This window comes from Vanellus vanellus, assembly GCF_965231255.1.
Source record: "Vanellus vanellus genome assembly, chromosome: 15".
Taxonomy (NCBI): Eukaryota; Metazoa; Chordata; class Aves; order Charadriiformes; family Charadriidae; genus Vanellus; species Vanellus vanellus.
Window position 1 is genome coordinate 16,365,192 of NC_138920.1, and position 23,710 is coordinate 16,388,901.

At 56.8% G+C, this 23,710-nt stretch overlaps 1 protein-coding gene across 1 annotated transcript; it reads left to right on the forward strand.

Annotated features, from left to right (window-relative positions):
- Positions 1-424: 424 nt before the first annotated feature.
- RBBP8NL (RBBP8 N-terminal like) lies at positions 425-15,411 on the forward strand (the record flags this gene model as incomplete). The annotated part of the gene is made up of 13 exons (XM_082490921.1): positions 425-491; positions 1,808-1,850; positions 2,373-2,468; positions 2,838-2,950; positions 4,425-4,497; positions 5,799-5,965; positions 6,438-6,520; positions 7,973-8,136; positions 9,211-10,009; positions 10,431-10,539; positions 13,055-13,116; positions 13,438-13,564; positions 14,806-15,411. The coding sequence occupies 13 exons, from the start codon at positions 425-427 to the stop codon at positions 14,922-14,924; spliced, it is 2,022 nt and encodes a 673-aa protein (XP_082347047.1). The 3' UTR covers positions 14,925-15,411.
- Between the last annotated feature and the right edge of the window lie 8,299 nt (positions 15,412-23,710).

The window sequence follows — 23,710 nt, forward strand, 5'->3', positions numbered from 1 at the left end:
CCCCCCAGGAGCCCTGCAGGCCCTTCCTCAAGAAGAAGCCCTACCCCACCTCATCCCAGAGCAATGCAATTTAAACAGCTCAAAAAGTAGAATAAAAGCCTGGTTTGTCAGCTGGGCTTCCAGTTCTCCCGTTTTCCGAGCCATGCCTCTCCGCTTTGCCCGTGTCCCCAGCCCGGGGCTGAGGCAGGGCGGACAGGTCTGAAAATGCCTCCCCAGGTGATTCTGCTGCTCTGTGCATGTCCGTGGTTTAGCAAATGATTTCACTCTCTAGATGTGGGCTCTGCCTCGTTTCTGAGACTTTGCAAAACATCACATACACAAGCCACTTCTCTTTTATTGGATTTTTTGTTTCTGTTTTAGCCTGAAACCTGAATAAGGACGCCCTCAGGTTGGAAGCATCCCAGCGTGCGGCACAGCCCTGAACATGACCACGGAGAGTTTTGCAGAGTTCCTGAATAAGCTCAAGGAAATCCATGAGAAGGAGGTCCAAGGTAAGGAGACACGAGACATCTTACTAAAAACTGGCCGAGGTCCATCTCTTTGTAACGCCACCTCAACCTGTTTGGTTTGAAGCAACCCGGAGGGAGGAGGCGCGGGTGCGGATCGGGGAGCTTTGGGAATCAGGGCTCAGTGAGCTCTGCCGTGGAAGCATCACCCACGGGGACGGATGGGGACACAGGCTGGCCCTCAGGGCACCGCACCGTCCCGTGGCACCTCGGTATGGTTTATCCATCTTATCCCAGTGGAGAATGAGATTTACTGAGAAAATCAGTAACTTTTCTGGACAATGAGGAGGAGCAGAAGAGAGAGGGCACTTCTGCCTCTGATATCCCTGGAGATATCCCGCCTGCGGGAATGCCACTTGCTCCAAGCAAGAATCATGGGGGATTTGGCTCCTTTCCCGCTCCTGCTGCTGTGGTCTGTGACAAAGGTGAAGTGGGAGGTCTGCAGAAGTGACGCGCGCCCCTGCTGGGCATCTTCTCAGGGCGAGGTGGATTAGAGTATATTTGGATACTGAGGGATAGAAGGGAAAGTGGAAAGATGCAATAATCTATAAGACAGAAGCAGCAGGAGTATGAGGCTCTGTTAAAGAAAACCTTAGGTCGGATAGTCTATTCCCCTAGGGGAATAAACTATGCCTCAGGTCATACATTATTAAAATAAGAACCATTGGGTTAAGCAACCGAATGTCAAATCCAATTGTTTTCCTATTAGAATAATTCCCAGCATCGATACTATGAACCAAACAACAGCGCTTTTGGAGGATTCTGGCTTACGAATTCATTCTGCTCTTGTGTAATTTCAAGCCACGTGAGAGTTAGAGGAAACTGTTGAGCAATTTAAACCACATGTTTACATCTACTTTGCATAAAATGGATTTGACAAGGCGTAACGTCTGCAGATCCATCAACGAAAGCCGCTCTTGTTCAGCTGTAAATACCCTCCAAGACGCATTGCAGCCCTGAGAGTTATCAAATACTGCCCACCTGGGAAACGCGTGCTGTAACGAAAATAAGTAGAAACAAAACTGAAACAGACTTTTTGGGGGTGGGAGGGAAATGCAGACTCATTAAATAGTGGAAATACAAAATGTGCTCACATTTTGTACAGCTTCTCCAGCTACACTAAACTGTGATATTGTTTAACACAGCCAATGTGTTATTCCTCCTCGGAAATAAGGTTTGTAAATTGATGAGGTTTATGCAAAGCCAGACGCCCTCCAGAAGTTCCACCACTGCGTTTTGTATCTGAGTGCGGGAGAATTGGCAATAAACACCCACCTCTCTGCCTCTGCTAATGATTCCAGGTCTGCAGAGCAAACTGGCGGAGCTGACGACGGAGAAGTGCCGGTGAGCAATGCCGCGTCCGCTCTCCCCGCGCCGCAGCGGGACGGGGGGCGGAGGGGGGGTTGCACCGCTTCGTTTTCGGACCTCCCGAGCCCTCCTTGAGGCTGCCTGCTTTAGAGAGCAGGGTTCCCTTTTTTGGCTCTGCCACATACAGCCTTTTGGTGAGTTTTGCCACACGAGCCCCCAGCGCAGGCAGGGCTCAGCGTGATCCCAGCCCGCCTCCGGTTTACCTTCCCACCAGCGAGCGATGCTCGTGCCCATGGGTGCTTGCTCTTCTGGAAAGCGATAAAACGGGATGAAGCAAGCTGCTAACTCCAAGGGCGGGTGTCGCAGGGCAGCGTCTGGGCTCTAACACCTTCGTTTCCCCTCTTGCCGCACAAACAAAAGCAATTCAGCCGCACCAGCGTGAGCGTCGCGGCGGGCTCAGAGCACAGACCCTTCCCCTTGACAGGGCACTGCGGATAAAGGCACAGGGGTGGGGTGAAATCATTGACCCTCTTTTCCTTCTTCTGTTTCTTCAACTAGTGACGCTCAGAGAATTGAAGAGTTGTTTGCTAAAAACCACCAATTAAGGGAACAACAGAAGGTCCTTAAAGACAACGTAAAGGTGTTAGAAAACAGGTAAGCTTCATTTTTCAACAGGGTGCGGGGCGCTGGCGGCGAGCACACCCCCCAAGGGGGAGAGTTTGGGGTTTGCTGCCTTCCCAGAAGCGGGCTGTAGCACGTGAACCTCTTTTTTTGGCTCCTGCTCGGCTGCTGGGAGAACCGGGGAGCCTGGGCACGTGCGGAGGAGCTTTCCCAAGCTGATGCTGGTGGGGCTGGATGTGGGGGTTGGAAGGGGCAGAGCCGGGCTCCATGGGTCATAACGCCTCTCGCCACTGCTGGGTGATGGGCTGGGTGCGCACGCTTCTCCGTGGGGAGGGCAGGAGCTTATTTTTCCCCCATGGGAACTGTACGTTGACAAGGTGTCGGCCGCGGGTTTTCCCCCAGGCTGCGAGCGGGTCTCTGCGACAGATGCATGGTCACCCAGGAGCTGGCGAAAAAGAAGCAGAATGAGTACGAGACCTCCCATTTCCAGAGTCTGCAGCACATCTTCATCCTCAGTACGTACCACCGCCCGCTGTAAGCTGGGCTTTGGCTGGCTGGGTCTTTGCTCCGTTAACGCCTCTCCCAGATATTGGCCTGGGAGCCCTCCCGGTGACCGGGCACCCAGGAGGGGTTTGGGGATGGGGAGAAGGGAGGGAGCCCATGCGAGTCTGGGGGCTTTGAAACATCAGCTCAGACCAGGACAGGGGCTGGGAGCCCTCACCCCCCCCCCCCAGGCAGAGGTAACCGCTCGCACGAAGCGGTGGGGCTGAGGGGTCGCAGCCCTCCGCACCTCCAGAAAAATGAGAGATGCTCACGCCGCGAGCAGCCCCGAGCTGGTCCGGCCATGTCAGCTGCCCGGAAAAAAGATGCATTTGGCACCGCAGAAGCAACTCTCTGGCAAAGACAGGGAAGTCACAGCAGCAGCTCAGCACGGGTAGATGGAAATCAAGCAACGCGCGTGATGGACCTTCTCCCAAGCCTTTGGCAGAGCTCCCAGCACCGCTCAGGCTCGGGGTGTTTTTCCCTGGGGATCTGGCTGGCGCAGGGAGGGCGGTGGGAGTAAGGGAGATAAGGCATTTAGGAGGGAGGGAGAGGTGCCAGCAGCCCTCGGTTTATCTCCCCTGTTATGCTGCTGCTCCCCAGGCACTGCTTTGGAGCAGGAGGCAGCCGAGGCGGCAGCGCACGCTGCCCGGGAGCCTGCCCGCTCTCCCTCACTGCCGGCGCGCCGCGGTGCCCCCCTGCTGGGTGGGTGCTCACAGCTCCCTCTGCCCTTCCTCAGAGGTCAGAAAGCTGCTCCCGTTTATCCCTGAGCCCCCAGCATGTTTTCAGAGAAGGAAGGGAATGCTGCGAGGGCCGGAGTGCCTCTGCTGGGAAGAGAGGCTGGGAGAGGTGGGGGGGGTCAGCCTGGAGAAGAGAAGGCTCCGGGGAGACCTCAGAGCCCCTTCCAGTGCCTAAAGGGGCTCCAGGAGAGCTGGGGAGGGACTTTTTACAAGGGCATGGAGTGATGGGAGGAGGGGGAATGGCTTTAAACTGGAAGAGGGCAGATTTAGATGAGATATTAGGAAGAAATGTTTCCCTGTGCGGGCGGTGAGCCCCTGGCGCAGGGTGCCCCGAGAAGCTGTGGCTGCCCCATCCCTGGAGGTGTTCAAGGCCGGGTTGGACGGGGCTGGGAGCAACCTGGGCTGGGGGGAGGTGGCCCTGCCCGGGGCAGGGGGTGGAACTCAATGATCTTCAGGGTCCTTTCCAACCTAAACCATTCTATGATTCTCCTTAAGGCCACACACTCAGAACTAGCACCCCCACAAACATTTTCCAGATGATCTTCAAGGTCCCTTCCAACCTAAACCATTCTATGAGTCTATGAATTCAGCATCCCTCCGAAACCTGGTGCCATTCCCTCCTCCCCCCCGTGCACCCCAGCAAGCTGCCAGGAGCATCCGCTCTCTCCTTGAGACACCTGAATTCACGGTACGGTTTGTGTCCCTGCAGGTAACGAGACGAACCGCCTGAGGGAAGAGAACAAATCTCTCAAGGAAGAAGTGAAGAGGCTCCGGAGCCTGGAGTAAGTGCTCTCCTGGGTTTCAGTCATTACGAGGTGTGTTGGTAAGGACAGAGGCATCCCCGCAGCCGAGCAGGGCGACATCCAGACCACGGCGTCCTCAGGGGTATTTTGGCATCTAATTCCTATGGATTGCTGTAGATGTTAAACACCAAAATACCCACAATGGTCTCTAAGACCTTGTTGACCTTTGCTCACTCCCCTGTTCACCTGCATCCAAGGATTCCGTTTTTGGGGAACAAGGCTGTTCACCACCTCCCACGGGGAACAGCTCGTGGGAAGCAAAGCTCTGGGCTGCTCACCTCAGCCATGGACCTCAACCTGGGCTTCCATGGCTTTTCCCTGGCACCGGCTCCCCTCCTGCAGCAGCCCGAGGGGGTCTGCAGGGAGCAGGTTGCGTTTTGGGAGGAGGAGAGGGACACGCAAGGGACTGGGATGGGGTTAAGAGGGAGAAGCGATCTGCACCAACGGGTTCATATCCATATCGCAGCAGAGCGCTGCGCTGAAAGCCAAGCAACCTGCCGGGCTGGCCAATATATACAAATCAGCTCATTCCTCAAGGGTTTAAAGTCCAGAGGAATTAGCACCGAGGGATTAGTTTAGAAATGTGTTTTCTTTGGAGCACAGAAGCACCATCCGCTTAAAGAGAAACTCTCTCGTTTACTCCCCGATGCTTCCCAAGGCCTGAGGGGTTTCGGAGCTGTGGGTCGGGCTGGGTTTGCTGAGCACTCAGTGCTCCTGCTCTGCTCTGCTCTTCCCTGGGCTGCTGGATAGAAGATTTCCAGCCAAACACCCATGTCCCAACATCAGGGTCCAGCTGGGACGTTGTCAGTGACATAAGTGTGGGTCTCTGAGTCTCGGAGACTCCCTTGTAGACACCAAGAGCATCAGCCCCACCAGCTCGACACGGGGCAGGGGGACAGCTGCCACATCCCCCCCGGCACCGGGCTGAAGCCCCGCCGGGGAGGTACAGGTTCTCACAGAGCTTTTGCAATAGCCGCAGTTGGGTTTTGGCTTACCCAACGTTGTGGTTTCCTGCAACGATACCCACAGCCAAGTGGGGAAATCAGACCTTGAGCTGTCAGGCTGGCTCTGTCCCGTGCGCCAGACTGCAGCTGAGCTAGCGATAAGCTGCCATGGAAGGAGATGAGTCTGAGGATCTGGTATATCCACATCTATGTATATGTGAATATGTATATTTATATATCGGGCTCTATAACTCAGAGCTCCCAGTACAGTGGCTCTCAAACCTTCCTTCTCCTGCCCTTTCTTCTCATCCATTTGTGTCTTTCTGCTTTCAACAGGGACAGGACAAAGCACCCAGGAGTCACCTCCAGAGAAAGCAGCTCCCCCCCCAGCTCCCCCTTGGCTTTACTGTCCCCAGTGAGCAGGAACGCCGGCACCGAGAAAGCGGCTCAGAGGGGAGCAGAAGAAGCCCACCACGATGCGCCGGGCCTCGAGCTGGGAGAAGGTGGGTGCTGCTGGCTCCCACCACCCTCGAGGGACCTGGGGGTGGGAAGAGTGACTGAGCCATACTGCAAAGCTGCTCTGGGAAAGGGTCTGGAGAGCAAAGCTCAAGCTGTTGGCAGCTCAGACGGGCATTGCCACGAACAGAATAGCTGCTGGGGGGGGGAAATGCACGTTAAGGGAAAAACACACTGCTCTGCGTCAGAGCAAAAGAGTGCTCGGGTGCCCTCACCGCAAGAGGAGTGCTGCGCAGGTGTGGACCCGCCACCCATTTCATGCAGACACCTTGTCGTTGCCTTGCTGCCGCCCACACACGCGATGGAGGGTACGTTCAACCAGGTGCTGGCTTGAGCCAGACGGAAATTTTGGCTCAAAATCTTCAATAGGAGGTGGCTGGTGCCAGCCAGTGGCATCCTGGGGAGGCTGCGAGACTGTCTGCGGGACCGCCGCAGCGGCTGGTTGTGTCTGTTTTACAGAAAAGCCTGCAGGACACAGAAGCTCCCCAAGCAGTCGGACTTCCCCAGGCACTGTCCTCCAAGAAGTCAGCCTCGCAGAAATGGTGAGTTGCCGGAGGCAGCCTGATGTCTTCAGGCCTTCTCCCCACCGCTGTGGTCATCTGAACTGGATCGAGAGGGGTAGACTGGGATAAGGAAAGAGTAGGAGGCACCTAGGGGTGAAAACATTAGCCAGGCTTGGGCAGCTTGCTGCTGCCAGACCTACCAAACGCCGGCTGCATCCGCTGCAGAAATTGCCACTCATTGCAAGGAAAGCATTTGGGGTTTGGCACAGGCTCCCGTCCCCGCTGTGAGTGTGCCCAGCTTTGTTTGCTCCTGTGTTTATCCTCCATGACAACACGTCTAGCATCCCTGAGTCCTCTGCCCATCGCTCTGGTTCCTCTCTCAGAAGTCCTGTTGAGGAAAGCCCTGAGGAGCGAAGGACCTGGGGAGACTGCGCTGAGCCACGTTTCAGTGTAGCTTATCCCAAGTTACAGAGTCAGCTCTCCATCATCTGGGCGAGCAAGGAGCCGGAGCACCGTGAGTGTTGGAAAGGCCTGGAGAACACGTAAACTGTGGGAGTTGTGGGTACTGAGAACAAACACGCCACAGCAGCCCTGCCCAAGAGCATCGCAGATGTCTCTCCACCTGCGGCATGATGAATATTGGCATTTTCAGCGGGTCTGGCGTTCAGTAGTTGCCACTTTGTGCATCGACGCAATCCTGCTACACCTTTGAAACACAGAGAGCATGTGTCAGCCGAGGGATGCTGAGTGATACGGGGATATGGAGCACTGGGAGCTGAGATGGTGGGACTGGGAGCCCCGTTCCGGGTTGTGGGAACTCGAGCCCACATACACACCCACACAGGTGCTTCTGTTTTGGCACAGGCTTCGCTCACCTGAACTCCACAAAAAACTTGAAAGAGCAGGTGAAAAGGGGTTTTGGTAAGGCTGCGGGCAGGCTGCGAGGATAATTAATAGGGATCAGAGGAAGGGTTGGTGACATCTCCAGGTGGGCAGGAGAAAGTCAAGTCAGAACATGCGGTGAGCCTTTCATGACAGCAGATGGAGGCGATGATGTCCCGGCCCCACAGCCAGGTGCTCCACTGGAAATACAGCCACCAAATCCGTGCACGGCGGGAGCTTGCATGAATACAGTCTAATGGCCTGACAAGGGGTCAGGGAATTCGCGGGGTCTTATCTTGGTTAAGCCACTGAATCACGGCGTGACTTGAGGGGAGGCACCAGACCTGCGCTACAAATCAGTGCAGGCAGAAAATAGAGAGTACTGTAGATCCCGCTAGAAATCACGGAGGGGAAACTTCCTGGGAAAAGCCAATAACAATATGGTTGAGCTGTTGACCAGAATAGTGTCAAACGGAGTACGTGGGAGCTGTCTGTCTTGTTCACGCTGGTGAAGAGCTGCGTCTCTGCTCGGTGGGGCTCCCCTTAGCCACGTGCTGCCCGGGATGGGGGGCATAACGGCTCACTCGGACTTTCCCCCCTCTGCCGCAGGCATCCCAGAGGATCGCCAACCAGCTGCATGGAACCATCGCCCTGGTGAGACCCGGCTCCAGACCCTGTCTCCTGGAAAGAAGTCCTTCGGGGTCAGCGGTGTCCCCACCGGCAAGGAAGACTCCTCTCCCGCCAGAGCGAGAGCACAGCCCCGGCCTCGAGGCGTGAGTTACCCGCTCGTGGGTCACGCTGTGGGCCTGATCCGTGGCCCATTGCAGCTGTCCCACCGGGCAGACCGCCATGAGATGGCCGGTATTTGCTGTACCTGCCCATCTTCTTCTCCAGACTTCTCCCACAGCCTTGGGGTGGGGGTGGGGGGGTCTCCCAGTTTACACCAGCAAAAAATGAGTGGAATCCAACCTGACGAGATCAGCCGCTCGTTACTCTGGCTTTGTCAGACAGACCCATAAAGCAAACCGGGTGCCCGCACCTCCAGCCGGGAGCAGAAGGACTTGCCTCCCGGGAGGCAGCAATCCCTGCTCCTCCTTATCTATTCTAATGGGCTTTTCTGCAGCGCTCAGCACTTCCCTGAGCTCATCCTCCCCACAGATTTCGGAAGCGCGGAGGGCTGAGCAAAGCCAGTGAGTTCACCCGTAGAGCCGGCAAGTTTCCCAGAGTGGGAGTAGATCTGCCGAGCATTCCCGGGAAAAGCTCGCACACGTGGAAGCCGCCAAAGAACCAGCGATGGCAGGGACTGGGTTTGCAGGGGGGTTCACGCACCACGCCGCCCGTCTCAGCATGGCTGTAAAAATCTCCCATTGAGTGAGGTTAGGATTAGGGTGGGCTGTTCCTCTGTCCTGGAGGTCTTCAGGCCCACCAAGGCACTAAGAAAGCCCAGTGGGGGGCGGTTAGGATGCTCCTGGCTGCAAGGCATGCTTTGACAAGTGACTTCTCAGCAGCAGTGCTGACACGAGCGGTCACCGCATCCCCCCCCTCACTCAACCCCCGGCCTGGAGCTGCCGTGGCCCAGGGACAGGAGAGCCCTGTTGGATGGTGGGACGGTGATGTTTTCCTGCAGTGTGCGCCGTGCGGAGACCTGCCGCCAACGGCCTGACCCCCGCTGCCACCGGGACCCTCCTCCCCAGCACAGCACCCGAAGGCAAGCGTGATGCACGGGGTCAGGAGCTGCAACAGGGCGCAGAAAGAGCAGGAGGGACCACGCACATCACCTGCAGGAGCTGGGAGATCACATGGAAAATCTCTAATTAACGTGATTATTTTTTGCCTGCTTCTTGTAGTTACTTAACAACAAGCAAACTGGACTCCCCCAAGGTTGCTCCATCCTATGAAACCCTAAAACTGACCGCCCGGAGAGAGCAGCTCTGCCTCCTGCACAAGCACCTTTCCCTGCACCAGCTGGGGCTGGCGAGCAACTGTGCCTCGGCCGACCGGGACGGCGGCAGCTTCTCCAGCCATTTGCTCAGGGTCAGAGAGGCCGCCGACGGCCGGACACGGCCGCGTGATGGCTGGGAGGATGGCGCAGCCTTGCTGAAGCTCCCTGCCGCCATGGTGTACGTGAGGGATCAGCACCTGGAGGAGAAGCTGCACCTCCTCAAGCAGAGGGAGCGGCTGCAGCATCTCCTCGTGCAGCAGTGCCAGCCAGGCCAGCGGGCGGACGGAGACCCCAAGCTCGCGCCCGAGGAGCGGCCCCTCTCCCCATGGCCGAGCATCACTCCGGGCTGCAAGGAGGAACGGTCCTTCCTGGAGGACGCTGCAGATGGGAAGGAAGAGAAGGAGCTTTGGCTGAGCCAGGACAGCTCTGAGCTCCGAGAAAAGGCGAAGGCGCCCAGGGACGATGCCGCAGACGCACCGCTGGACCTGTCAGATGCCGGCCGTGGCAGGGAAACAGGCTGGCACAACCGCCGGGAGCTGGGGGGGGGCGGCAGCCCGCAGCCAAGCCCCGGGGAGAGCCCCGCTGTGCCGGCAGCCCGCGGGAGACACGGGGCAGAGCGGGACGACTTATGCTTCCCCTACCGCTGGCCCAGTGCCACCCGGGCACTGCCTGGGGCTGTCGAGGAGGAGGAGGATGCAGCTGTGGTGAGTACAGCTCATGTTGGCATCAACCGTGGCCCCTTCCCCTCCCCAGGGTGTCTGGCACTGGCGCTGGCACCGTTGTGACCACCATTAATGCCCCGTGGGAGGATGGCTTTACTGCACTGGGGACATATTTGCACATGGCAGAGCCACAGCCGCTCAGCGCTGGCTCTCGTTCCCCACCTCCCATCCCCTCCGGTGCCCGCAGGGTTCCCATCCAGGTCCCGGGACGGGCAGCGCCTGTGCCCCGTCCCGCAGGTTGGTGCAGGAGGTGCGCTGGGCTCCCCCGCAGCACGCCACCAGTGTGCAGAAACGCCTCGGCGATGCTGGTCCCCACGGGTGTCACAGTCATCGCATGGGGGCTGGGGACAGCCCTTTCCTCCTGCCTGGCGAAGGCAGCATTTGTGCTCCCTGTGTCCTGCAGCTCGCGTTCTCACGGGCACAGCCAACAAACAATTCCACGTCGGGAGACCCAGAGACCCTTCCAGAGACTGGGCTGAGGCTGGCTGTCAGCGCACTGAAGGGAGAAGCAGGTAAAAAGCCCCGGGCAAGCGTGGCATTTGAGAAGGCAAGAGCAAAAAGTGCGTTTTAGTGGAGGTATCTTACAGGCGGGAGCTCTGTGCTGGGCTCGGCACGCACCCGCAGCCCCCGCCGGCCGCAGCAGTGGCCAACCGGCACGGAACACCCTTCCAGGCACCCAGGGGCTCCTGGCTCCCAGCTCTTTTGGGCCATCAGGGGAACCTCAGGTTTCACATTTCCGTCCTTGAGAGCTCAGTTTTCAACCCTGGGGATGCCCAAAATTCAGGCTCAGCATCTACAGAGAGAAAATAACCCCGGCTGTTGTGGAGAAGAGCCCAGTACCTCTGCCCAGCACAGAGCAGGAGCCACCCGTGGGATGCCCTTGCACGCCCTGCAGAGCACCCCGTCCCCTGCGCTCCGCTGCTGGGTGGCACATGGTTCTCCAGGAGCTAAAGAGGTCAGTTTAGCACTGACCCGTTGGCAAAACCCACTCCATGGTGAGCCGTGACAAGACAACGTTGCTGCTCCAGCATTGCCCACCCCCTTCAGGGAAGCAGAACCTCAAAAGTCACCCCAGCAGAGATGGGGAAAATGCAGGAGGTTTGCAGGACTGGCACTGGAAAAACCATCCCTGTCTCTGCCCCCTTACTCCAAAGTGTGCGCAGTGCTGGCACAGCACATAGGGCTGAGAGAGGGATCCCAGAATCCCAGAGTGGTGAGGGTCGGCAGGGCCCTCTGGTGCCCTCTGGCCCCCCCAGTGCCACCCCCCGCCAGAGCAGGGGCACCTCCAGCAGTGGCACAGGACACCTCCAGGCGGGTTTGGAATGGCTCCAGAGGGGGAGACTCCCCCCCTCTCTGGGCAGCTGTGCCAGTGCTCTGCCGCCCGCACAGGAGAGAAGTCCCTCCTCAGGTTGAGATGGAACTGCCCATGGTCACGTTTGTGCCCGTTCCCTCTTGTCCTGTCACTGGGCACCACCGAAGACGGACTGTTCCCACCCCCCGGCACCCGCCCTTTGGGGATTTATCAGCACTGATAAGATCCCCCCTCAGTCTTCTCTTCTCCAGACCAAAAAGCCCCACGTCCCTCAGCCTTTCCTCGTAAGAAAGGTGCTGCTACCTGCAGCGGGTGGGACAAGATGCTCTCCTCCCTTTCCCTGCTCCGTACCCCGTAAGAGCCCTTTCCGTTCCCCAAACCAGCAGTGCCCTTAGTCTGGGGACACGTGGTGCGTTCTCCCTGCCCGACCGCCGCGGGACGTGGGCGCCAGGTTTGCCCAGGTGGGAGGAAGGCAGCAGCCATGGGGAGCGGAGCGGGAGGCACGTCTCTGGGAGCTGCTGGGTACCAGCCTTACTGGCTCGGCCAGAAAGTTGAGCTCTCCTGGATTAGTTGGTCTGGGCGTGTCGGAGCGGTTTGGGAACACTCTGCGGAGCAGGATTTTGCAGGGTGGAAAGGAAAAAAAAAAAAAAAAAAAAGAAATGGGAGTCCTCTGTGATTTACACGGTAAGGAGATATCATCATAGCAGAAGAATTTCAGCTGATTACATTCTGGGTGTGGGAATACAGGACTTTCTTCAGTTCTCACCTTAAGGTTGACACAAAGGAAACAATACACAAATACTTTTGCACTCTTTAGTGAACCTTAACCCACAGAAGGATGAAGTGAGAACGGGATCAGAGTACAGTGGCTCTCGGAGTGCCCGAAAGCAGCACCGCCTGCGCTCCCGCCTGGGCAGGGGCAGCGGGGCAGCCCACCGGCCCGCCCCGGCTGGACCCGGGTGTCAGGAGCAGAGTCACAGGACTGAGGTCCCGGGACATCCCTGCCCCTCGGAAAAGGGCACGGCTCCGTCCCCAGCCCTTTCTGCCCCGCCGTGCCCAGCGCGGGTGCGTTGCTGTGGGTGCAGACAGGGTGATGCCCACGGCAGGGCTCGGTGCCCGGCCCGGGCAGCTCGGCTCTGCGCACCGGCTGGGTGCGTGTCTGGTGCGTGCAGGTGCGTGTCTGGGGTTGTGTAGCCTCGGGGCCTGTGCGCAGCAAAACCCTTTTTTCTGGGCAGGGAAGCAGCTCCCCTGCCTTTCCTTCCTCTGCTCCTCGGCACACCTTCCCTGCCCGGAGCCACCGACCAGCACCGGCGGCAAACTTCAGGATCGTCCCTTTTGGCCTCTTTACCCAAACACGTTTCTGCCCACCCGGGTCTCAAACGGGAAGGCACAGCCTGGGGTGTCAAACACCCCGCAGCTCCCGACCTGCACCGGCCCATGGACTTCAGGGTAGCGCTTGCGACCTCGGGGTAGCAAAGTCCTACAGACACGGCGTTACCGGGAGCTGCTTCCCCAGCAGTCTCCCGTTGGATCCCCCATAAACATTCATTTCACGCCCGGTAGCTGGCGGTGCCTCTGCTTTGCAACACGGTTTGTTGCCGAATCTGTTTTCTGCCCCACTGCCTCTCAGAGCCTGGGCCGGTGGCTCTGCATCTGCTCGCGAGCTTGTCGGGCCCCCCGCCAGCCAAAACCCCCTTCCTTTTCTGTTTCCTTAGATGACGATGATGCTGAGTCTGGGAAGCAGGAATCCGATGAGCCAGACACGACGGACAGCGAGGTTTGTTGGCTCTCCTCAGACCATTAGCTCAGGCTGTCGGGTCCAAGAGGCAGAAGACGGGTTGTCCCTCCCTGAGCTCACTCTGGGAGGCAGTGGCTTTTCCTCCAATATGTGCCAAACCCCATTCCTGCACTGTTACCCAACTTGTTGCTGGGGGATAGAGATATCACTCTTTCCAGCAAGTCAAGAGGATTTATGAACGGCAGCATTTGTCACCTCTCCATAGCAATGGTCACAAAGGTCCCCGGCAATGCGCCGGGCCATCAGCTCCCTGGGAAAGTGGGGGAGTTTGTAGTCTGATGGCTCTTCTTGTTGGTGCAGGTGGCTGCCCCCTATGAAGATGACATCCTACAAGAAGGTCCGGCTGATGGGAAATATTTTTGCACCAAAGACAAAGCTCACGCGCTGCAGAAGAAGAGAAAAAGAGGACAGGATCCCTGGACAAAAGGTAGGGAGGAGGGGTTCCTCGTGGCATCAGCTCAGGGCGACAACTTCTGCTGCCTCCCGAGGGGCTCCCGTGAGAATCGCCCGAGGGCACCGGCGGCCGTCCCTGCGGCGGAGGGGAGGGTGCTCCTCCGCCGAGTGCACGCCACGCTGCAAACTAATGTTTGCCCAAGGTGATACAGCGGAGTCCTTCATTTCCCTGCGATAAGACACGCTGCGCCGTGTTTTGGCAACGCTCGTCTCTCCTGCCAGAGGAGCCCCCGGTAGTGGTTAGCCAGGAGAGCGCCCCCGAGCACCTCCGCCTACAGGGCTGAGTCCCTCCTGTTTGCTCAGCCCGCCGGCGAGGGGGTGATTGGAGAAGGCCAAATTCCCGGGGGGGAGTTATTGATGTTCAGGGAAAGGTTTCTGCCGACACTGTTGATCTTCCAGTGCGGCTGTGGAGGTTTCCCTGCCGAGAGAGGAATGTGTGGTACCTGTGCTTCCTACAGGTGAATGAGCGGAAAACTGCTCCTGATAAGGGCGAGGATAAGCCAGTGTGCCTTAAAAAGGGCTCTGTCAGAAATACCCCGCTACCAACCCCCTTTGTACTGTCGGTAAAGACAGTTAACCCAATTATAGAAGTGGAGAGGGCTGTTGGTGAAGCGCAAAGGGGGCTCGTTTAACGGGCACGCGCTGCCCCTTGCCCTGTGCCTGGCCTTGGGAGCTGCCTGCTCGCTCGGGGGACACCACCGCAGCTGAGCGAGAAGAGGATTTGCTCTACAAATCCATCCACTCGGAGCAGAGGGGAGGAAGCTGCTCTGTGCTCCCCAGGGCAGACACCACCCCACCCTCCGGGACTGGATGGGGATGTCCCGAGCAAGGGCTGGATTCGGTTGTGGCAGGAATGGGGTGATGGAGAGGCATAACCCCCCTCTCAGCATGTGGTGTGTGCTGTGTACTGCACCAAAAGGGGGAGAAATCCATGAAATGCATCCCGCTGGCCTGGGTACCCTCTCGGGTGCCCTCCTGCACCAGGTTGGTCCTCTGCCTATTTCTGCTTCACTTCTTGTTTCTGCTTCCAGGGTCACAACAGCCTCCCCCAGGTACCGCACATCTCCCGCGTGAGAGGGGTTTCTCTTCATCTTTCCTTCGCTGAGCTGTGCTTCCTCCTGCGCTGTCTCTGTTTTGGGATGAAGCCACGCTGACCTCGTACCTGTAAATCCATAGCTCTGTGGTTAACTCCTGCTGTCATCTCGCTGTTTACAGGAGCTAAGAAGTCAACGAGAGGAAGAAAGAAAGTCAAAGTGGAGCAGTGCTCAGCGGGGATCACAAAAGAGCCGGAGAACCGCTCCGCTTCCCGCAACGATACCTCCGAGGAGAGCTAACAGCAGGGCGGGATGAGAGGCCACACAGATGCTGCGGAGCAAAGGAGAGGGCTCGGAGACCTCAGCATCCCACCCACGCTGGGAGAGCGACTGCCGTGCTGGGCCAGGCCGCGGGGAGTTCATAAGGACTCATTAATGAGTTAGAGCACCCTGAAAATCCTCCCTCGGTGCCCCGGGAGAGGCCAGGCGAGGAAGAGCCGCGCGGGGGATGCCTGCAGCAGCCAGGTCACCGCTGGTGGAGCAGCACGTTCAGTGCCCCCAGTCCTGCGCCGGAGCAGACCCTCGGGCTGGTGCCGGGAAGAGGAGATGCCCTCTTTGCGGCACTCACCCTGCGCCGGCACCACGTTCTTCCCCGGGATTTCACGCAAGGAGAAGGGACCACCCAGACCCCGCTCCCCATGTGCGATGTCCCGGTGGTCGGCTGTAAGGCAGTGACCAAGCTGAGCACCGCGGGGCCCCGTGCACAAACCTGCATTGATTAAATCCCTACTCAGGTTTCGTACGTGTGTGGATGTTGTTTGACCCGGAGAAAGCCCCTGGTTTTCTTTTCCAGTTAAGTGAGGAGCCAGGAGGTGGGCGTGCAGGTGGGACCTGTCCCTGGAGAGGGCAGGGGGAGGAGCGCGGGAGGGTGGGCTGGGATGCTCCCTGTCCCCACGGTGTCCTGCGTGCCCGGGGAAGGCGGGGGGGCGAGACCCAGCTGTGGCTCACAGCGGAGCACCGGCCCAGCGCTTCACACTCACCCGGGCAGGATTGCTGGGAGCTTGTTTTTTTCACGTGGATGAACTGTTCTTAAACAATTTTTTTTTTTTTCCTGATGCGTTAAGCGTGGGGAAGTTTCCCTTCGGCAGCAAGTGACGGGCTGTCCAGCCGGGGATGGGATGAGCAGGGCTGCAGTGAGCATCCCTGCAGCCACGACTGGGCTGTTTCCAGCACATGTGCGGAGAACAGCACCGAAACAGAGTGAGACCAGAGGAGAAGTGCCAGAGACGGTACTCACCCTGTCTGGTGCACCACCATCTCCTTTACCCGCAGTTATTTCTATCTAAACGTGGGGTTGTTTGCCCATTCACAAGAACAAAGGGCAAAGCGCAGCAAGCCCAGCCTGTCACGAGCATCCTTCCTGCACACCCCACAGCGCATTTCCACCTCCCCAGAGCAAACAGGCAACAAAAAATACCCAAAACACCCCAAAAAGCCACAGCCACAAGGGAACCGGGATGGGGACGCAGGCTTAGCCTTGCTGGGGGAGCTGCAGTGCTCGGGGTGGGGGGGGGGCAGGCTGAGGCTCTGCCCCAGGCTGGGTGGCTCGGTGGCTGTGGAGCCAGGGAAAGGGGACCAGGGGTGCCCCGGGAGCAGGGAAGGAGCAGGGAGGGTGTGGGGGTGTCCAGGGAAAGCAATGTGGTCCTGCGGTGGCAGCTGCTGCCGGAATATTTCAGAGCAGCTAAACTTCCCACGCTGAAAAATTACTGCGACAGCGCTCATCTTCCTCCCGTCTCCGCAGTTTTGCAGAGCTCGGTGGATGCCGCCGGGTACCTTCGTTAGCGGCACAGCTTCCAAATAAGCCTCGGCAGAGCGGCGGGGCAGGACGGGCGTTACAGCTTGTGCAGAGCGCGTGGGTTCACACGCTGCCGCCCTCACCGCGTCGCAGGCGGGCTGTAGCCCTTTGCCGGAGATCACGTCCCTCGCTGATGGGTTTGTCCTCCTCACATTCTACCACATCGCTCAGCGGCTTCTGCTGAACACTGGGCCAGACCCCAAAAAACACAGCGAGGGTTGACAGGTTAGAGTCACAGAAGGAAATTGTATCTATCTCCCTTGCACTGCTGTGGGAACCGCTTCCCCCCGAAAATCCCGTGCGGATGAGGCTGTGCTCAGCCGGAGATGCTCCTTTGGGCTCAACCCTTTTGCCGCACTCTGTGCCGAGGGGCGAAGTCCCGGCTGGTGAGTCACCCACTGGCAGGGGGTGTTCTGGGAATCAACATCTGCGCTCAGAAACGCTTGAGACCTCGGGGTTATAAAGCAGTAACAGGTCTGACGGAGAAAGCGGCACCTCCGTCCCCAGCGCCGGCTGTGCTGGCGGTGCCCCATGGCGGGGGGAGGCGGGTGGGCAGTGCAGGATGGAGCCCGGGGCTCTCGCGGCATGACCCCCCGGTGGGCAGACCCCAACTCACACAGCACCTTCTCCTGGGGACCAGCTCAGCCCAGGTAACGTCCATCTCCCATTTTGCATCTCGATGCCGCGGTGCACACACAGCGCACAGGAGGCGGCACAAGGGGGGGATGGGCAGCCGGGGGGTGCAGGGCTGATTCATCCCACCTCAAAGCGTTCATCGCATCACGGCTGTGGGAAGTGGATCAGGGACACAAGTGACACCTTCCCCTTTCCGTCCCAGGCCAGCCAGGACTGCGTCTGTCCCTTGCTGGGACTGACTTGCAGGGGGCAGCAATACCCAGAGCAGCACAGAACACGAGTGGTGAACTGGACAAATCTCTCTCTTAAAAATACCCATTGCAGAAAAAGAAAAAAAAAAAAAAAGTCGAAATGTAATCTGGTAAAGAGGCCCCTCCGGCTGCAGGGAGGCAGCCTGGGATCGGGAGAACTGAAGGAGGGAGGGAACTTTTATGCGACTGTAAAATAATCCCCTCCCTATGCCAATCCCTTGATAAGCAAAGTGTGCAGAAGTCCTGCCAAAAATAATGAACTCCTCAATTTCTTTTTTTTTTTTCACAGAGATTTTTTTTTCCTCCCATTGCACAAGACCTCCACAGAATTCACCTTCATTTATTGGACTTGTATTTCCTTCTGTGTTGCTTCTTGCCCTTTTCCAGCAGGCGTTTTCAGGTGATGCCCCGTATCTCCCAGCAGGATGGGTTTGAGGGGCTGGCAGGGACACATGTTTCATAGGGAGGGCGATCCCATAACTACAAAAATAATAAAAAAAATAGTTTTGTCAGCTCTGAGCAAAGTGCTCCTCTGAGCTGAAGTGAAATAAACTTTATACACTGCACTTGATCCAGCCCTGGAAATGCTGCTCCTACCCAGCCCCTGCCTTGCTCTCTCCCCCCCCGCCGTGTTGCAGAAACACGGATAATTGCTGAAGTCCATTAATTCTCATAATTACGCTTGTCAGTCTTTTGTTCCAGTCGTTCTTGGCAGATAAATGTATGTATTGATGTGGCGATACGCGGGCAGCCTCGGGCTTGGACTGTTCTGCTGTAAAGAAGAAATCGGAGACCTGCGAGGAGCTCCGCGGCGGTTTTCCCTGGGCAGGTTCAGCTCTGCTCGAGGTCCGGCGTTTGCAGGAAGGCGGCGGGCAGCGCTCAGCCCCGGGGGCGGCTCCTGCCTTCCCCGAGAGCGCGGCAGCCGCTGCGTAACCCCTCCGGAGTTTGGCTGGTGCCTCCCAGGGGCACTGTGGACCAGACCCCCCGATCGGTGCTTTTTGCAGAGTTAAAACCATTTTTGTTGCCACATTTCCCTTCAAGACGAGAAGGACCGTTTTACGCAATCACCTCCAAAAAGCCACCGAAATTACCCTTAGAGTTACAACCCATAGAGCAATAAAGCAGAAGAGAAGCTGTCCCGTGACCAGATCAGTCCTTCTGGGAGGCCGGCAGCTCACGTTTGTTTTCTTCAGAAAAATTATAGCTGTGATGTCATCAGTGATGCGATGTGGGTAGGACGTCTGGGCCGATGAACTGGTTTCCCAGAGGAACGGGCTCGGAGCGCAGTTTGGGTTTGCTCGGGCCGGGGCACAAAGGTTCCTCTGTTGTATGTGTCACGGAGACGGTGCTGAGCAGGAACGTAGGAAGTCCAACGCGCTCAAAGCAAAAGGGAATTGTGCCGGGGACGCGGCTGGCGGCCACACAGCAACCAAAAGCAACAAAAATAGAGAAATGCACATCAGATTCTTCCCCCTTACAATCTCCTGCGGTGGTATTGCCTCTATGGCAATAGGTATTTTGACGGTGACTTAATTCATGCCCCTTTCGTGAGACTGAGCACCACCTTCTCTGCGGTGAAACACTTATGACCGAGAGCTGATCGGTCAGTAATGCCCATTTATAGTGCTGGCTCTGGAAACACGGCTTCGCTCCTCAGTTCACCGCAGGAAAACTCATTCCAGGCATTACTGAAGGCTTGCTTAAGTCCTGTTTTGGGGATTTAAGAGGGCTGGGCATCTTGCGGAGGTCCTTCCCAAGGTCGGGCGCATCCTGCCCGTGTGGGAAAGGCAGCACACAGCCTCGCGCGCAGCTCCGCGGTGCGCAGCGGGAGCAGGAGGGGGCAGGGACAGCTCGGGTGCTCAGAACAGAGCAGAAGGGGAAGGCTTCGCGCTCTCGAAAGGAGGCTGTGAACTCGTGGGTCGGTTTAGCAAGTCCAGCGTGCAGCGGTGGTTCTTGGAGGGGTGAGATTTGGGGGGTTCCTTTGCTCCTTTGTCTGGAGCGAAGTTTACTGTAGGAATTTTTGAGCCAAAGTGTGTGTTCCTCCCGCCTCCCTCGGGCATCACGGCTACCTGCTCTGCCTTGAACGTTGTCACCAGCCCTGCGAGAGCTGCCAACCTCTTACCAACCTCGGGGCTAGGCGTGCTCACCCCCGGTGGGACCTCGCCTGAAAACACACGCTACAAGATCCCCCCATGAGAATCATTGATCTATTAACAGCACATAGTGCAGCGCCACGTGGTTCAGGGGAGAAGGTTCGAGTCCTTCATTCACAAATTCTCACCTAAACACCACATATATTCTTCACGACACGAGCACAGGGCCCTCCGGAGCGCAGAGCTATATGATTAAATCGATCGGCCCCGTGCTTTTTAAATACTTCATGTCACGCCGGAGAGCCTGAGTCATTTTCCAAGGCACGCAGTTATCAGCACAGAGGTCTGTTGGCAACTCGTGCCTCCTGGGGCTCGGCGCGTTAGTTTGCTGTAACTAGAAATCTGCAGCGAGAGCGGAGGATTGCGTCACCCGCCGCGGGTGGGCACCCGGGAATCCAGGGCACACGGCCACTCTGCTCCAGCAGCAGCCAAGAGAAACCAGGGCTCCCAACTGGAACCAGCTGGAGGCAGTTTAAAACCATTGCAGGTCACCTGGCTAATGTGGCGGTGGGGCCAACAGCTTGAGTCAAAGCCAGCTCAGGGGGTTGGGATGCAGGAGGCGAGCGCTGGAGATGGATGTGCCAGGGGAGAGCAGGAGCGGTCCCGCACGTGAGTGTGACAAGGAAGGGTTTCGTCATTTCTTACATACGTCACACGTGTAGCGAACGGCACCTCCGGGCATTTCCTGAGACATACTGAATAGGAGGGGGACGATGAGCTCAGGAGAGCGCATAGTCCCAAAAATGCGGTGGTTGGTCTTCAGGTGGATGTGGTGAGCATGAAGCGCAGCTCCAAAGGGTACTGGTCCCACTGGGTGTGTTGATTTAAGGAGAGGATTTAAAAGGGTTGAACTGCGATAGGATCCTTGGGACAAGGTCCTTGGCTTAGATCCTGTTCAGGAGAGAAGGGACGGTGAGCTCTGGATGCACGTTGCATTTACCCATCATCCTCCCGCACTTCCCGAGACCACCCTGGTCCCCTGTGAGGCCTCTTGGATCCCCATCCACACCCCGCTTGGGCTGGAAAAACGCGTACAGAAGTTTCTAGTATCTCAACTTAATGCTAGCAGCTCCTCCAACTGGAAGGCTGTTCTTCTGGTTCCCAGCCTAAATATATTCATGACCTGTTTATCTTTCCTTGATTTTGGGCCATGATTTTGCAAAAAATATAACACCCAGCCCACATATGTACTTTAAAATGCTGTCTCATATCAGATGCTTAGACCAAATCCTGCAGTTCTTGCATGTAGAAAAATCCTGGTGACTTTGGTGACTCTGCTCCCCGTATAATATTGGAATAATGACTCACAGGCTTGGCCGGCTCCACACCAGCTCCTCATCCAGCGACCCCTGACTGCTCAGACATGTATCCACACAGCCCAGGGCTTCCTTTAAGGTAGAGCAGGAACTCCAGGAGGAAAACCATAGAATCATAGAACGGTTTAGGTTGGAAGGGACCTTGAAGATCATTTCATTCCAATCCCTTGCCATAGGCAGGGCCACCTCCCCCCAGCCCAGGTTGCTCCCAGCCCTGTCCAACCCGGCCTTGAACACCCCCAGGGATGGGGCAGCCACAGCTCCTCAGGGCACCCTGCGCCAGGGGTCACCGCCCGCACAGGGAAACATTTCTTCCCAATATCTCATCTAAATCTGCCCTTTTCCAGTTTGAAGCCATTCCCCTCATCCCATCACTCCATGCCCTTGTAAAAAGTCCCCCCCAGCTCTCCTGGAGCCCCTTTGGGGACTGGAAGGGGCTCTGAGGTCTCCCCGGAGCCTTCTCTTCTCCGGGCTGAACCCCCCCAACTCTCCCAGCCTCTCCTCCCAGCAGAGGGGCTCCAGCCCTCCCAGCATCTCCGGGGCCCCCTCTGGCCCCGCTCCAGCAGGTCTGTGACTTTCCCATGTTGGGGGCTCCAGAGCTGGAGGCAGTATGAGCGTGAGTTGAGTGTGGAGATTCAGAGTAACACGTCACATTTGTACATTTGTGCAATAACGCTGTTGTAAATACAAAACTACCCACCTTCCCGTTCGTCAGGGGGGGTTGCAGCGGTTCAGGTTGGACCATACTTCAGTCCAGAACTTGAAGCTGCAGCCCTGCGATGAGCCCAGCCTTTCTCCAAAACAGCATCCCTGGGTATGAATTAGGAGCATCTCCAGCCAGAACGGAGCTCGGGCTTCCTCCGTTCCCCCCCGGCTGTGGCAATTCCCTCAGGAGAAAAGGTTGCTCGGGGTTGTACCCAGTAGCTGCCATTCGTGGAAAGGATGCTGATGTGCCACCCATCTGTTTTAGCAGCAGATTCCTTGAAACACAGCAGTGTGTGCCCTGTACTCTTACGCTGTGAGCTAGTTCGCCTGTCAGCCGTAGATGAAAGCTCCCCAGCATTAACAGCAGCAACATTCAAACCGCTAAATTCAGCTTTGAAGTTAGCAACCCACTAAGCTATGGAGGCTGCTTCATCCTGCGCTGACTCAGTGGGACCATTTACATCCTACAGCTGTTTTTACAGGGAAAGAATGAAAAAAAACCCCAACAAACATTTATTTTTAAAAATCCAATCTTTTGTTCTGGAGAATTGTATGCAGCAAGCCTAGCTAGGTTTCCATGCCCATCTATCCCTTGGGTTATTTGATGAGCTTGCCAGCAGGAAGGATTTTAATTCCCTTTTATCCCAAATTATTTTTTCTGCAGCTGTGATATGAGATGATTCTGCCAAATAGTTTAGGCTCAAAATCTGACCTATATTGAGTAGGGTAAGATACTGAGGATGTTCTTGGGATTTTGAGGGGATAGGTTATATTTCACAGTAGTCCTTTTAATGGAAGCCTACAAGAAAACATTGTCTTATGTTTCCCATCCTAATCCTATTATTATTATTATTATTATTATTATTATTATTATTATTATTATTAAATGCTATTGATATTATAAGACAAGTGTTGATGTCCCACTTGCAACAGTATACAAAAAAGGATCTTATGAAGCAGCCATATGAAAAGACGTAGAACCTGTATGTGTTTTATAGGACAGTTTCAAAATCTGTCTTTTATTCAGTGCCCACATTTCAGGTCATGTCATCAGACATCAGTCTGATGGCTGGAGTAATCTGCAAGCAATATTAAGAATTGTCACGTAGCTTCTTTAAACACATTTGGCAAAAGCATTTACCATTCTAAGGGTCCAGCGTTGCAGATACATTAATACTTGCTTAATTGTAAACATCTCAGTAGTTCCTCGTTAATGGCAAATTTGGTCTGACACGTCCATGTCTGTGGGCAAAATCCCACCTGGGAGCACAAGCTGCTTCGGAGCATGTGAGGTGGGGAGCATGGGAGTCTGAAAACAGCCATTTCAGTTTCAGAGGAGCACCGGGGGCCACCAGCACCCACACCCTGGTGCTCACAGCGCCGGAGGCTTCATCCCGCCCAGCGAAGCTCCCAAACTGCCTCTGCCAGGTCCAGTGGGACAGACATCATCAGTGCACATCAATGTCCTCCGAGGACAGCAGAAAGGGCAGAGCTTTCTTACTTGGCAAGGGGTCAGAGCATCATCCCGGGATGTGGCAGACATCGGTTCAAGAGCCTAAGGGGCATGTTTATTCCGTGCAGTATAGACACACCAGTCCGGGAAGCAGCACGCTGTGCAGAAATGCCTTGACTCAATTTGTGGAGATAAATGCTAAGTTTATGCTCTCCTAGATCCGGATCTGCCTTGCCCATATACGGCCCACGATCAGCACTGCCTCGGCTTTGCTTCAGGGGCCGGGACACGCGGGAATTCGTCCCTCTGCAGGGGTTTCAGGGGCTGCTGGTGAGTCTCAGAGCTGTCCACGGGGACCCACACCACGCACGGGGACCCGTGTCCTCGGGGCTGGCGGGCTGGGGTCCACCCCAGCCCCAAACGCCGGAGGGCCGTGTCCCAGGCTGCCGGGCTGGAGCAAGAGGAGCAACTGCCTTCATCTGCCCTTGCAGGAGCCGTCTGATGCTCACAGCCACCCGCTGATGGCTTTAGCAGATGTGTCCTCCCCGCCTGCAGGAAGGGCAGGAGACCTTGGGAAAGGGCAACCGCAAGAGTCAACGGGGGTTTGGGTGAGGAGGCTTTAAAAAAATCGTACAAAGGGACACGGCGGCTGTTTGAGTGGGGACGTGGTGGGTGTTTGCGTGGGGACACGGCAGCTGTTTGAGTGGGGATGTGGTG